Genomic DNA, 13531 nt, shown 5'->3' with positions numbered 1-13531 from the left:
GCCACACCAAGCTCTTCTATGGCTGCAAATAATAATTCCAACATTAGTGATTGTGGCATGAAACTGACAACAAAAAAAAGATGTATGCACTCTCTTCTTAATATTTTTCACAAATGGTCGGTAGACTGAGCATAGTTTTTCCAAGGAACTAAGTGGATAAAACGTTTCTGGAGAAATTATACGTTTTCCTTACTTTTAGCTTCATTAAGATTTTTGGTTTTAGATTTGCAGGCTTCAAGACCTTTGCATCTAGGTGTAGGCTACAGCAAAGTGCCACAATAGGTCTTCAAATTAAGAAAATCGATTACTGTTTATGTAATGTGTGAAATACATGCCATCATCTTTATGTTTCTATAGTAAGATTGGTGTCCGATTTTTAAAGTTTATTGAAGCCTTACTGGACAAGGTAACTAGCACGACCACATAACTTTATCTTTGATACTTACACTTTGCTTCAAGGCTGTGAATAAATTCACACAAATAGTGGTAACAGTCTGCTTCTTTTTCTTGCTTCATCTGGCTAACACTAAATTCAGGTTGTATTTCCTCTATCAAGTTGTTGGCTGTAACACTATAACCTGCTATAGAAACAAATGCTGATTCCCACAATTTAGGTGATTTTTGCACTGCACCAAGGACACCACATGTGGACAAACCTTCATGTAATTGCACCAACTGTGGGAGAACCTTGCCCACTTGCAAATTTATGCAGATTGATCTGAATCAGACAAGAGGATGAAGAGGCATATTAAAATGGGGTTGACAGACCTGTCCGACTCCCGCTCTGTGCTCATTGTGTTGATAAAATCCTTTATAGTTTTCCTTTAACAAGCATGTCTTTAAGCGATTTCCCTTTTCTATAAGAGATCACGGGAGGTTCCTTGTATATCTCTCCAAGGGGAAGTAGGCTCTGATGGCTGATTTAAAGCTCAGACAGATTTATTTCTGGCTTTCAATGTTGTCTCACTGACAGTTTGGATATGGCCACTGTTACTAAAAATTATTGCGTGACTAGTATTTGGATCATTCGCGAATATGCTAATTTCGTCTCGAATCTTCTAGAATATTTAATTAGTGTTGTATCATCGTGATTCAGTAATCCCATTTTAAGCCGTTTGCGTATGTTGCTGTAAATAGTTTCTTATTGTAATATTACTTTATTTAGTAAAGCCAGGAAGTTCTAGAATCTTTCGCTGTAAAGTATATAAGCGAATCGATGTAGTGTTTAGATGGTTTTTATCCCAGGAATGTTTGAGGAGTTTTACAGTAGTGTTTACTGAAGTGTGACGAACGTCTTGTGCAGACCTTGGATGCTTTGAAGAGTGACAGAGGTCGTGTTTGTTAAGTGGAACAGAGAGGTTACGTGGAGATCAAGGCAGAGGCCGTGTGTTTATACGAGAGCGACGGAGGTCGAAGCATTGTTAACAAGTTTAGCGTGTGCTTGTTGTGAAGTCCGGAGTGGAATTACTGCGTTCGTGTGAAATAAACAACTTCCTTGTCTTGTCACACTGCGTTCTGATTAAACTGCAAACTATACCTACCACTTTAAAACATCGAACTCGCAAACAGCCACACAATGGGAAAAAAATAGCACTGCTTTTTTTCTGTGAAAATGATCCTAATTTCTGAACATTTCATTTACGGGGGACTAACTGTGTTCAAGTTCCACATCATTGTAATTATACTTCATTTTGTTAACCTTCAATGTAAACTTAAAAGTATTGTGAGCCACACTTACTTAAATTTATTATTGCGTAAACCTACCTCACAACATTTTCAATTGATTCTTTAGTCTCCCTTGCCGGCACCCCATGATAACCGACCTCTTCAAGAAAAGGATAAGCATCTTCTGCTTGCAATATGTCTGGGAGCTCTTCATTTGTTGCTCTTTGAATCTAAAGTTGAATTGCAGATTTGAAAAGTTTATTTGTATCTTCCAATCCTTGAATACCGGGCCATATAGTTATGTACAATTCTTTACTCTGTATATCTTTGCTTGCTGAGCAAAATGGTGGAAAAACGTTTGCACTTGAAAAGTTATGGACAGGCACTAAACAGAATCACAAGTTACAACAAATACAATTTTGCCACCAAATAGGACAATGACAATTATACTGTAGCAATTAAAAACGTTTAAATATAAAAGTGCAAGTTATAGAGCTTTGAAGTTGACAAACATTCCTACAACAATGCTTAAGAAGTTATATTCACAACCATCAAGGCACAATTAAAGTGAATCCTAAAAAATGTGTCTCAGCAAGATTAATGTTTTTCCTGATTAAATATCATAGAGGAAAAGACTGATTCCTACATCGTTGACCAAAGGGGATGGCCTCGATTGGCATGGATGGGCATTTTGATATTTAACAACCAAAATGCAAGATATACATATAGCTGCCAGGCCTGCTGTCACTGCTAATAGACAAGTTGTGCTTTGTACAAAGCAAATCAAATTCTGTTCCGCACATGAATACAAATTTAGCATATCACCTTTTCACAAAACTCCCTGTGGCTTGGAGATGTTATGTCTTGTATTTGAAGATTTCCACTGAAATATGCATAGATCTCAGGTGCCAAAAAGTTTGGTGCTTGTCCATGCTGCACAATGGACATTGCCATCACTTCCCCGGCCAGTTTAAAATCTCCACGGTTGAGAGAAATGGTTGATTTTGATGGAATCCCTTCCACAAACAGTCTTGTCTCAACATAGCTTAAAACTTCTAAAACATGACAATAAAACTCTGTCAACAAACGTTTCCCCCCACCCCCCCCCCCTTCTTGACAAATTTGTTGTTTGACCAAGAACAGCTATCCTTGTTCCAATCGAAACCAAATGTTTTTTTAATAAGTGAATGTTCATAGACATAACGAATTCCATACTTATTTGCACCTTTTTCACCATCAAAAATACTCACATCATTAATTTACTGCCTTATCATTATAAGGGTGATCATTTTATATCAAATAAAATTTAAGTTTAAGCCGTAATGTAGTAAATACAGTGTACTTACATTTTTGCCACTAACAAAAAGCTGATTACTGAATAATTACAAACCTACATGTAACTGTAAAAGAAAAGAAAACAAATTAAAACCTGCAAAAAACTCCCGTTTTGGGCCTCCACTGTCCACTGCTGGCTCCCCAGAGAACGTCACCTTCAGAATTCTGTCCGGGGTGTAATAGCGTTCACGTGAACGCTTGAAATCATCCCAAATGTTCTTTCTCCGGACAGTGACACGAACAGCCTCCTCTTTTTCCTTAAGATGCCTCAATCTGAGCTGTAAAATTTCACTCTTCAGATCTTTCTGTGACAACCCATCTTCAACGTTATTTTGCAGGGTAATTTCCTTTTCATCACCAACTCTCTCCCAGAATGCATCAGCGCATTCATCAGCATGCAGGCTGACTTCGTCAATTGGGAACTGTTTGAAACAAGTCGGGCACTCTATTTTCCCTTCTGTCTCTCTGGACCAAGCATTAGCATCAGCGTTGTACGTGTGTCCAGAGGTACAACTCGGCTGCAGCCATTCCACTGGTTGTAGCAACTCTTGATGGTCTGCGTCGGGTTCTAACCCGTCTAGATCGTCACCTAGATCAGAGTCGGTCTCTTGCAAAGATTCCTGCAACTCATCAAAAATGGTGCTGGCTGGCAGCAGAAATAAGTTGATACGTGCATATCCAAAGCCCGATTCTTCCTTGTAGCGCCGTAAACTGAATGGCTCGTCAGTTCCAGGAATGACATCAACATCAGAACCATCCTTGTAAACCAAACGGTATTCCCCTGCACGAAATCTCTTATTGTATGCTGCGTGTTTCTTCTTTGCAGCTTCTAGTATGTCTATCGCAGTTGCGGAGGTCGACAACTTTACGGGAAGTCGTTCCCCTCGCTTGACAGTTTTCCTGTTTTTCATTAGCCCCACGGTGATGCACACTTCTGAATCTTGAATTCTTTGCTTCTTGGAACAGGACTTCTTTCTGACACTGAACGAACGCCTCTCCGTTTCCTTTCGCTCTCTGAATGTTTCGAAATTGGAAATGGTCGCGGGAAAAGATGCAGAGCTTGTGCTAGTGCTTGTACTAGTCGCCGTTCTACTACTAACACTACTAGTAGTTCCAACTTGCGAGATTTTATCTCCACACTTTGGGCAAAAAAAATACGATTTTAGAAGCATACAGCCACACTTTCCACAGAAGGCCGCCATTATCAAACACGCGGGGACGACCGCAAAGAGGTCTGGGGAAATTATTTAGCCTCGACCTTGGGAGAGCTAGGAACGGAATATATTTCTGTACTGAAACACAGTTCTGTACTGGAACACACAAATTTCTGTCCTGGAATACACATCTTTGTACTAAAATACATATTTTTGTACTAGAATATATATTTCTGTACTGGAACTTATAATTCTGTCACGGAATAAAAATGTATATTTGTACTTGAATATACATCATTCTGTACTGCAAGAAATATTGTTGTACTGCGATAAATATTGTTGTACTGCAATAAATATTGTTGTACTGCAATAAATATTGTTGTACTGCAATAAATATTGTTGTACTGGAATAAGTATTGTTGTACTGGAATAAGTATTGTTGTACTGGAATATATATTGTTGTACTAGAATATATATTGTTGTACTGGAATATATATTGGTGTATTGCCCTTGTGGGCCACCGTACTGACCAGTTTCAACACTCACAAGAAACTACGCCACCTAGCTAGAAAATTAAATTCGCAACACTGTATTCCCAGTAAGGTATGGTACCATATGAAACAAACTACCTAGCTCGTGAATGTGACGTAACAGGTTACTACGGCAACAGGAGAGCCATCTGTTAGCTATATGTTCTAAAAAAATCAACTCGGTAACGTCGTTTTTTCGGTCGCTCTAAAGTAAAGAGATTAGCCTTTTTGGCTGTAACACTGTGCATAGATAATAAAAACTTCTCTAGAGGGCTTAACTCACAGCTTGAGAACTTAATGTGGCACTGAATCTACACCAGAGAATTTGTTTAACTTTGCCGAGAAACTTTTAAACCACTTTGCAGTAATAAAGAAATGGGAGTCACAGAGTTCGTTTTGCGATAAAAGTGCATGTTTAACGACAAAATATGAGGTAGCTTGAGGTAGCTTTTCTGTTACTATGGTGATTTGTTACGTCTTGCTAATGAATACATCTTTTTAAGCAAAAACGGGCATTTAAAATTGTACCATAACATTGCTGTTGCGTGAATTTATGTTGTAGAGTCCATCCTTAAAGCTAACGAGAAAGTCTCTTAAAAATGTCGAAACCAATGCAATGCAATGCAATGCAGTAAGTTGCAGTAAGTTGGGCAATCCCTCTCAGCAACAAACGAAACAACCACTCTCGTAGGCGAACACCCTGTCCGTTTACGGGAATTATTCCCATAACGTGACAATGCAAATACATGTATACGTAGAACGCCTGTTGATGTCAAACGAAGGGACAGCCTGCTTTCACGCGGACAAATGGAGATTTGACAAAGCCGACCCCACTGTTCATTGCAAAGAGTCAATTATTATACGTAGGGTGTCCGTTTAAGAGATAGAGTAAACAAAAGAAAAATCCAATTTTAATTTTCAAAAGTGTCCTCGTCGGTTTACGCGAGAATGTCCGCTTACAAGAATGTGTGAATACAGAGTTTGACGGGAAGGTAAAATGTGGAATTAAGAAAGGTGTCTGTAAGTAGAACTGCTTACGAGAGTGTCCATTAGCGGTGAGTTGACTGTATTGGAGGAAAGTATCAACATGTTATACAGCGAATGTTAGTTAAATGATTTCTGAAAAGTGGATGGTAATTCAAACTTGAGTGCCTTTAGTGCACGGCTTAACGACTGTTGTTGCCAGCTAACCCTTACTTTGGGTGCGCTGGTGTTGGTAATTGTCCGGTCTTAAAAATCGAGGTATATGGGAAAGCAGTAACCACCGCTTCTTTCTCCGCAGGATCAAGCATCCCGATACATAACTCAGTTGACAATTTGACCTTAGCAGACCTTATACCAGAATTAGCAAAAGAGCACGCACCATATTATACCTACAGGGGATCCTTGACCGTTCCTCCATGCTATCATTCCGTGCGATGGATCGTTATGAAGGATCCAGTAACACTGACAGAGAAACAGGTACACAAATTAAATGTACATTTGTTCACTTCAATAATCATATACGAATTCCCCTTTGCTCAGCGTTAACGTTTTATCTACTTACTTTCTCGTGTTCAAAGCTTTTAGCGTTCAAGAAGTTGACTTCAAAGAAAGGGTCACTGTGTGATAATTTTCGACCGACCACTCCCCTAAACGGTAGAAAGGTGGAAGCGAACTTTTAAAGGTACCAGCAATTAATTGCGCAGCTAATAGTAATAGACCTTATTCCAAAATGGCCGTCATTTAAATGTTCTTTTGTTTTTATTCAAATTAGCCCTTGATGCCTCGTTCTTGAGCTGAAAATTAGCTTGAGCTGAAAAGAATATTTTGCCTTGAGCGAGGCATCAAGGTGTAATTTCAATAAAAACAAAAGAATATCTAATCAGCAGCCATTTTGGAACAAGGTGTATACAACTAATAAATTTAACATAAAGTTGTTGCCAAAAAAGGAAAAAAATAAAAAAGGAAATATTTGCTATTTGATTAAACCTTGGACGTACAAGCTAATTAGAACCCTCACAATAGGAAAATAATTTGTTAATTTTTGTTGTGTTGCGATATTGGCGGATTTTTCCGTCTTAAAATCGGATGCTTTCCAAAGCCTATTTTTTTTAAACGAGTCACTTTGCTGGTGATTAGCATAGGGCAAACTATTTTCCGTGCACTATAACCCAAAGAACAAATACCTCCACGATACGTCCAATAAACCTCGGAAGACGATCAGAAGAACAAAATTATACAATAGCTAATTTTCGTAGTTTATTGCTTTTAACAATCGGAAAATGGAGGGGTCCCAGTCCTTTATTTTCTTTGTAATCCTCGCCAGAAATATTTATCCAAAACTTGTTATGATAAATAAATACAATCATAAAATGTTTGAAAAAAGGAGTCATATCATATTTAAGTAAAGTGCGATCGTCTGGGTGAGTGTAGCCCTGAAGGACTATTCGACAACCTGAGCGGTAGTTATCTTCACAGCCAAGTGATTTGTGTAACGTCAGTAGATACTATAAAAACCCCGGTCGTAAATGTCATTGGTCAACTTATTCGTGATGCTATTGGTCGACTGTCAGTTGAGCCTAGGTTTAAGGTCTGTACTTGTATCGTACAATACGTCGGGTAGTACCGTGATAGAGTAGATCACTGTGTTGTTTCTCTCTTGTTGATTTCGTCGGTGAGTCGTTTGTAGGGTGCGGGAAGTTGTAGACATCGGTTTATTAGGGTCTGTTCAATGACATCTACGACCGGAGTTTTTATATTATCTACTGACGTTACAAAAATCACTTTAAGATGACTTCCACTCAGGGTGTCGAAACGTCACTCATTGTCATCTCAAACAGTCCTTCTCAGGACTACACTCACCCGGACGATCGTACTTTACTTAATTGTAATAAATAAATAAATAAATAAATAAATAAATAAATAAATAAATAAGTAAATAAATAAATAAATAATCATCTTCTCTAAAAGAGCCTCTAGAGGAGCTAAGAGAACGGATCTCCAATACATGGGCCTCTCCTAATGGAGCTTTTTAAAATGTAATTTTAACTACTCAGCTATTTTTAGAGAATCACCTGATTGGCCAGTAGTAATGACGTAATGAAATCTTAAATACGCTTGTCATTGGGAACGAGAATTTTGTGAAACTGTAAAGAGATATTTTTAAAAATGATGGGCATACACCTTATTCCAAAATGGCCGCTGATTTATGCACATACAAATTGGCCCTCGTTCAAGATAAAATATTCTTTTGAATTTTAAGCTTAAGAACGAGGCATCCAGGGCTAATTTGAATAAAAACAAAAGAATATTTAAATGGCGGCCATATTAGAATAAGGTGTATGGGGATCCGTTTACTTGCCTCATCCTCTCCTGTCTTCTCAGTTATATCTTTCAGGCTTCAAAGTCAAAGTAATTGCTTGACAAGTAAACGATGATGCTCGCGCAATCACTTTGAGAGGCGGGGTACACTTGCTGATTTTCTCTCTGAACTCTGAGCCGTGAGAAGTCACATCTATCTTTCATGTTTTAAAAGTAGTAGTTTTATAAGAACATGATTTTTTTTTTTCAAATCTCATTCAAAAACGCTAACTACCTTCTCTTTAAATTTACTGATTTTTGCGAAGCACATCATATCTAGTTATGCCCGCCTCTAATGAGTCCGATTTGTAAATAATAGGCCGTGTTTTTCAGTAATAGTAAATCGTCCCCAAAGAAGAGCTGTAAGAGTTTAGAAATCAAAGGGGAAGCGTGTTGTTAGATAATGTAACTAGACGCTCCATGAGCGTATACTGGGTTGCCTGTGGTACGTGTTACTCAAAAACAGACGGGACTGAGTAGTGTGGTATTAAACTGCAGCGTTCGAGTCAATTTTTTCAACTCGGGGGTCATTAAGACCATTGAAGGGGTCACCCAGAAGTCGTGCCAGCAAAGGCCCTTTTAGCTCAAACGTTCATACGACGAAACAGATCTTTTTCTGAGGTTAAAAACCTGGCTACCAGCCTTTTTATCATTTGTCAGAAAGAAAAACATTCCTGTCATCTTTAGAAAAAAAAGGCACGCATTGCGTACGTGTGATAGTGCAGTAACACAGCGCTTTATTCCATACTGTCAAATGAGCTGCGTTTTAATTTCCAGGAGATTCCAACTTTGCTATCGAAGGTCGTTAAAATCCTAACCCTATTCCCTGCAACGAGTATTTTCTAAGAAACCTGCAGAATTTCCAATGTAGTGCTAAGACAGATGCAGGAAGTAAAACATCAAAACTTTGCTCATAATGTAACCATAAAATGACTTGATAAGAATACACTAGGGTATGTAAAAAGCCAATGAGTTAGAAAAAGATCCATCGAGCCGGATTCGAACCAGCGACTTAAGGATCCCTAATACAGTCTACAGTCCTCCGCTCTACCAACTGAGCTATCGAAGGTCGTTGAAATTTGAACCCTATTCCTTGCAACAAGAAGTTTCTAGGGAACCTGAAGAATTTCCAATGTAGTGCAAAGACAGATGCAGCAAGTAAAACATCGAAACTTTGCTCATAATTTAGCCATAAAATGACCTGATAAGAACACACTAGGGTATGTAAAAGAGTCTGTTAAGATCACCGATCGTTTCACATGTACCTCCGCAAATGTCATTTATTGCGTAACCTGTACGTTATGCATAAATTATACATTGGCGAGACAGGTAGACGATTAGATGACCGATTCCGCGAACACCCTCGCGATGTTGAGAAGAATGACAAGGATGCATCTAAGCCTGTTGCTCGTCATTCTAATCTCCCTAACCACTGCAAAAAACACATGGCTATCTACGGCCTTTCCCTACATCTAGGTACGACGGAAAGCCGCAAGAATCTGGAAAAAAATTCATCTTCCAAATCGGCACCATTAATCCTCACGGTATTAAAGAACGCTTTTTATTTAACTAATATATTCCTATTTTTCACGTTGCCATGTTACCATCAATAGCGTAGCTGCTACTCTACTATAAAAACTGCACGTAACCCGCAATTCCTCAATTCGCTCTGACGAAGGGCTAACGCTCGAAACCTCAGCTTTTAGAATCTCTGTACGGTGGCCAATTTACGTTATCAACTCCGTTGATAAAACCAAATTTTTGTATGTAAATAGTCAATGGGTTAGAAAAACATCCTTCAAGCCAGATTCGAACCAGCGACTTAAGGACGTCCTAACACAGACTACAGTCCTCCGCTCTACCAAATGAGCTATCGAATGTTATTAAACTTCAATATTTATTCCCTGCAACAAGATTTTTCTAAGCAACCTGCAGAATTTCCAATCTAGTGCAAAGACATCAGCAACAGGTAAAATATCCAAACTTTGCTCACAATGTAGCCATAGAACTAAGGATACACTAGCATATATAAAAAGGTAACGGGCCACAAATAGAGCTTTCGACCAAAGGATGTCCTAACACAATCTACAGTCCTCAGCTCTACCAATTGAGCTATCGAAGATCGTTAAAATCCTGACCTTATTCCATGCAACGAGATTTTTCTAAGAAACCTGAATAATTTCCAATGTAGTTCAAAGACATGAAACAAGTAAAATATCCAAACTTTTCTCATAATGTAGCCATGGAATAACTTGATAAGAATACACTAGGGTATGTAAAAAGCCAATGGGTTAGAAAAAGATCCTTTGAACCGGATTCGAACCAGCGACATAAGTATGCCTTAACACAGTCTACAGTCTTCCGCTCTACCAACTGAGCTATCGAAGGTCGTTGAAATCCTAAACGTATTCCCTGAAAAGATATGTTTCTACGAAACCTGCAGAATATCCAATGTAGTGCAAAGACAGAAGCAACAAGCAAAATATCCAAACTTTGCACATAATGTAGCCATAGAACTGAGGATACACTAGCATATGTTAAGAGCCAATGGGCCACCATGACAGCTTTCGACCAAACGATGTCCTAACACAATCTACAGTCCTCCACTCTACCAACTGAGCTATCGAAGTTCGTTTAATTTCAATGTTTATTCCCTGCAACAAGATTTTTGTAAGCCTTGGAATAATTTGATAAGAATACACCAGGGTATGAAAAAAGCCAATGGGTTAGAAAAAGATCCTTCGAGCCGGATTCGAACCAGCAACCTAAGGATGCCCTAACACAATCTACAGTCCTCCGCTCTACCAACTGAGCTATCGAAGGTCGTTAAATTTCAAAGCTTATTCCCTGCAACAAGATTTTTCTAACCAACCTGCAGAATTTCCAATCTAGTGCAAGAACAGATGCAACAAGTAAAATATCCAAACCTTGCACATAATGTAGCTATGGAATAACTTGATAAGGATACACCAGCATATGTAAAAAGCCAATGGCCCACAAAAAGATCCTACAAACTAAGGATGTCCAAACACAATCTACAGTCCTCCGCTCTACCAACTGAGCTATTGAAGGTCGATGAAATCCTAAAATTATTCCAAGCAAGGATATTTTTCTAAGAAACCTGCAGAATTTTTAATGTAGTGCAAAGAAATAAGCAACAAGTAAAATATCCAAACTTTGCTCATAATGTAGCCAGGAAATAACCTGATAAGGATACACTATGATGTGTACGAACCAAATATTAATGTGACACAAAAATATCCTTCGAGCCGGATTCGAACCAGCGGCCTAAGGATGTCCTAACTTAGTCTACAGTCCTCCGCTCTACCAACTGAGCTATCGAACGTTTTTGAATTCCAATACTTATTCCCTGGAACGAGATTTTTCTAACAGCGGTTAATTCTCCATTGAGTTATGGGTAGTGATTCGATCAAACCAGGAACCAGATGCAAATGCAATTATGTAGCACACTGACAATGGAACAAGCAAGCAACTTGTGGTTACCACTCGCTGAGCGACCTGAAAAAGCATTCGTTAAACACGGCCACAGCGTTTTAAAATTGAAACCAACCCTTTGTCGCAATCGCCGACTATGCATTCAAACAAACAAAACTTTTCCTTCCGATCTTATTTTGGATGCGAGATGTTTCTTGAAGTGCACTCTGGTCAGTTTCATTGTTGACAGTAATAATTAATTTTCATTTCCGACGGCAAAATCAATCAGAGCGGTACCCTGGGAGAAGAGGAATGTTTTACCCAAGAAAATTCAGCAAACAGCCGGCGAGCGAGAGAAGCGCTGAGGACGAAAATAAAAGTAACCTCTTTCGGACTCTACTTGCAAAAACATAAACACGCTTTTTCTGTTTTTTGAAATCCTTTTTTTTTTTGGGGGGGGGGGGGGCAGTAAGTAGCGGCGCATGCTGTGAATATTATCACATACGTTTCGCATGCAATAAGAACAGAACGAGCGAGCCGTTTTTATCCTCATGTTCAACGATACAGTTGAGCATACTCAGACGATCGAGCCAAAATGCAGTATTCACCTGAGCATGTTCAAATAAATATCAAGGAAGAAGTAAACGCCATCCCTGGCAAAAGAGTAAGACCAGTTGGTATGTGTTTTTATGGCGCCGGACAGGACCTTGTCAGGGGAAAGATGTACAAGTTGGAATGAAATCCTCGCAATTTCAGAGACTCAAAGTGTATTGAGGTGAAACAGGGCGATTAAGTCAGAGCAACACTTACTGCCAGTAACTCCCTCCTGCTCGTGCCACTAACGTATAGCAACACTGTCTGGGATACCAAATGGTAATAAACGATAAACACATTGTAAAGATATTCCGACTCATGGTTCAAATTTACCTACAACGAGACTTGCATTGATGGATTTTTGTTCCATTCTATTTTAGCTATGTATTGGAAGAGTCGAAATGGAGTCGAGGGGATTCCAGAAGACCCGCAAAGGCTCATAAGATACAAATTCAGTGCATGGTGAAGGCAACAGATGTCCACCGCGTAGAAGAGAAATTGAACTGTTATATTGTTACACAGAGTAGATAAATATACAATATATTCAAAGAAAACGACAACACTCTTGAATTTGCAAAACATGTTTCGACAGAAACTTCTGTCATCTTCAGTTTTAATTTTCACATTGCCACGTTTTTAATTATGTACATTCCGTTGTTACTATGTAATTAGCATTTTTCCTACTTATAAATTCAACTTCTAACGCTTTGTAAATCTATCAACTGAAGATGACAGAAGTTTCTGTCGAAACATGTTTTGCAAATTCAAGAGTGTTGTCGTTTTCTTTAAAATTTTAACTTGCCTGCTGTCATCAAGATCCTTTGGAAACAATTTATTCAGTAGAACGGAATTTCACGCTGATTTTCTCAATTCTTAAATCTTCCTATTGGGCTAAGACCTTCTCTACCCTAAAAAAAAACTAATAAAAACAAACACTTTTGAATTTAGCTATTATCTGTACACGAAGATGGTTAAGGGTTTTTCCACGTCCGAGTGAACGCCCTTTTTAGCAGATGGAGTACTAAGATATCGTGCTGTTCCTTCGGTAAACCTAAAAAAAGTCATACCTCTTATGGGCAGGGAAGTTATATATGAGGTGCATGCCGGAAATAATTCAAGGGACAGAATTTCTTTCTTCCTTCTTGACCGTCAAAAAGTGCGAAGACACAAGGGACTGTTTTTCCCTGATTGTGAATCGCTAGTTTGATTTGTGATTGAAGAAATGTACTGCTTTTAATTTTGCGGCAACGCAAAATCCAAAAATCTTAGACTGTTGACACTCATGAACAGATATTTCGACCAAGTTTCGTGTTGAATGTCCCTCATTGCGTTCTAGTTTATTTTCATTCCGACAGCGTAAGTAATCAGGTTTCATTTTCAAAAGCACATTTTTTTCAAAAATTCGATTAGAGCTCATATTTTTTGGCACAGTCAGTGCTGTAAAGTTTAAGAGAGAAATCATATGTCGTGCAAAAT

General features: G+C 38.6%; 2 protein-coding genes, 3 non-coding genes and 1 pseudogene across 5 annotated transcripts in view; 2 read left to right on the top strand and 4 right to left on the bottom strand.

The window, feature by feature from the left end:
• Window positions 1-492, top strand: part of LOC138027395 (uncharacterized) — a 2879-nt pseudogene extending 2387 nt beyond the window's left edge.
• The window catches only part of LOC138027375 (uncharacterized), a 4549-nt gene extending 229 nt beyond the window's left edge, over window positions 1-4320 (bottom strand). Inside the window, exons 1-5 of the mRNA XM_068874953.1 lie at window positions 3095-4320; window positions 2491-2720; window positions 1765-1895; window positions 447-718; window positions 1-22 (exon numbers count right to left, since the gene is read on the bottom strand). The exon at window positions 1-22 is cut by the window's left edge and continues 229 nt beyond it. Coding sequence (XP_068731054.1) covers window positions 1-22; window positions 447-718; window positions 1765-1895; window positions 2491-2720; window positions 3095-4202 — 1763 coding nt within the window. The 5' untranslated portion in view covers window positions 4203-4320. The remainder of the gene's footprint in view (window positions 23-446; window positions 719-1764; window positions 1896-2490; window positions 2721-3094) is intronic.
• LOC138027396 (carbonic anhydrase-like) overlaps window positions 1-6348 on the top strand; it is an 11855-nt gene extending 5507 nt beyond the window's left edge. Inside the window, exons 6-7 of the mRNA XM_068874970.1 lie at window positions 5967-6145; window positions 6247-6348. Coding sequence (XP_068731071.1) covers window positions 5967-6145; window positions 6247-6348 — 281 coding nt within the window. The remainder of the gene's footprint in view (window positions 1-5966; window positions 6146-6246) is intronic.
• A 2662-nt stretch (window positions 6349-9010) lies between these two features.
• Window positions 9011-9095, bottom strand: Trnay-gua (transfer RNA tyrosine (anticodon GUA)). Its single transcript is given in 2 exon segments — window positions 9011-9046; window positions 9059-9095. It is a non-coding gene; the product is annotated as a tRNA-Tyr (tRNA).
• Window positions 9096-10763: 1668 nt separating this feature from the next.
• On the bottom strand, window positions 10764-10849 carry Trnay-gua (transfer RNA tyrosine (anticodon GUA)). Its single transcript is given in 2 exon segments — window positions 10764-10799; window positions 10813-10849. It is a non-coding gene; the product is annotated as a tRNA-Tyr (tRNA).
• A 437-nt stretch (window positions 10850-11286) lies between these two features.
• Trnay-gua (transfer RNA tyrosine (anticodon GUA)) lies at window positions 11287-11372 on the bottom strand. Its single transcript is given in 2 exon segments — window positions 11287-11322; window positions 11336-11372. It is a non-coding gene; the product is annotated as a tRNA-Tyr (tRNA).
• Window positions 11373-13531: the final 2159 nt, after the last annotated feature.

Source organism: Montipora capricornis, chromosome 12, assembly GCF_036669925.1.
Source record: "Montipora capricornis isolate CH-2021 chromosome 12, ASM3666992v2, whole genome shotgun sequence".
NCBI classification, from domain to species: Eukaryota; Metazoa; Cnidaria; class Anthozoa; order Scleractinia; family Acroporidae; genus Montipora; species Montipora capricornis.
This window is presented reverse-complemented; position numbering and strand designations above follow the sequence as displayed.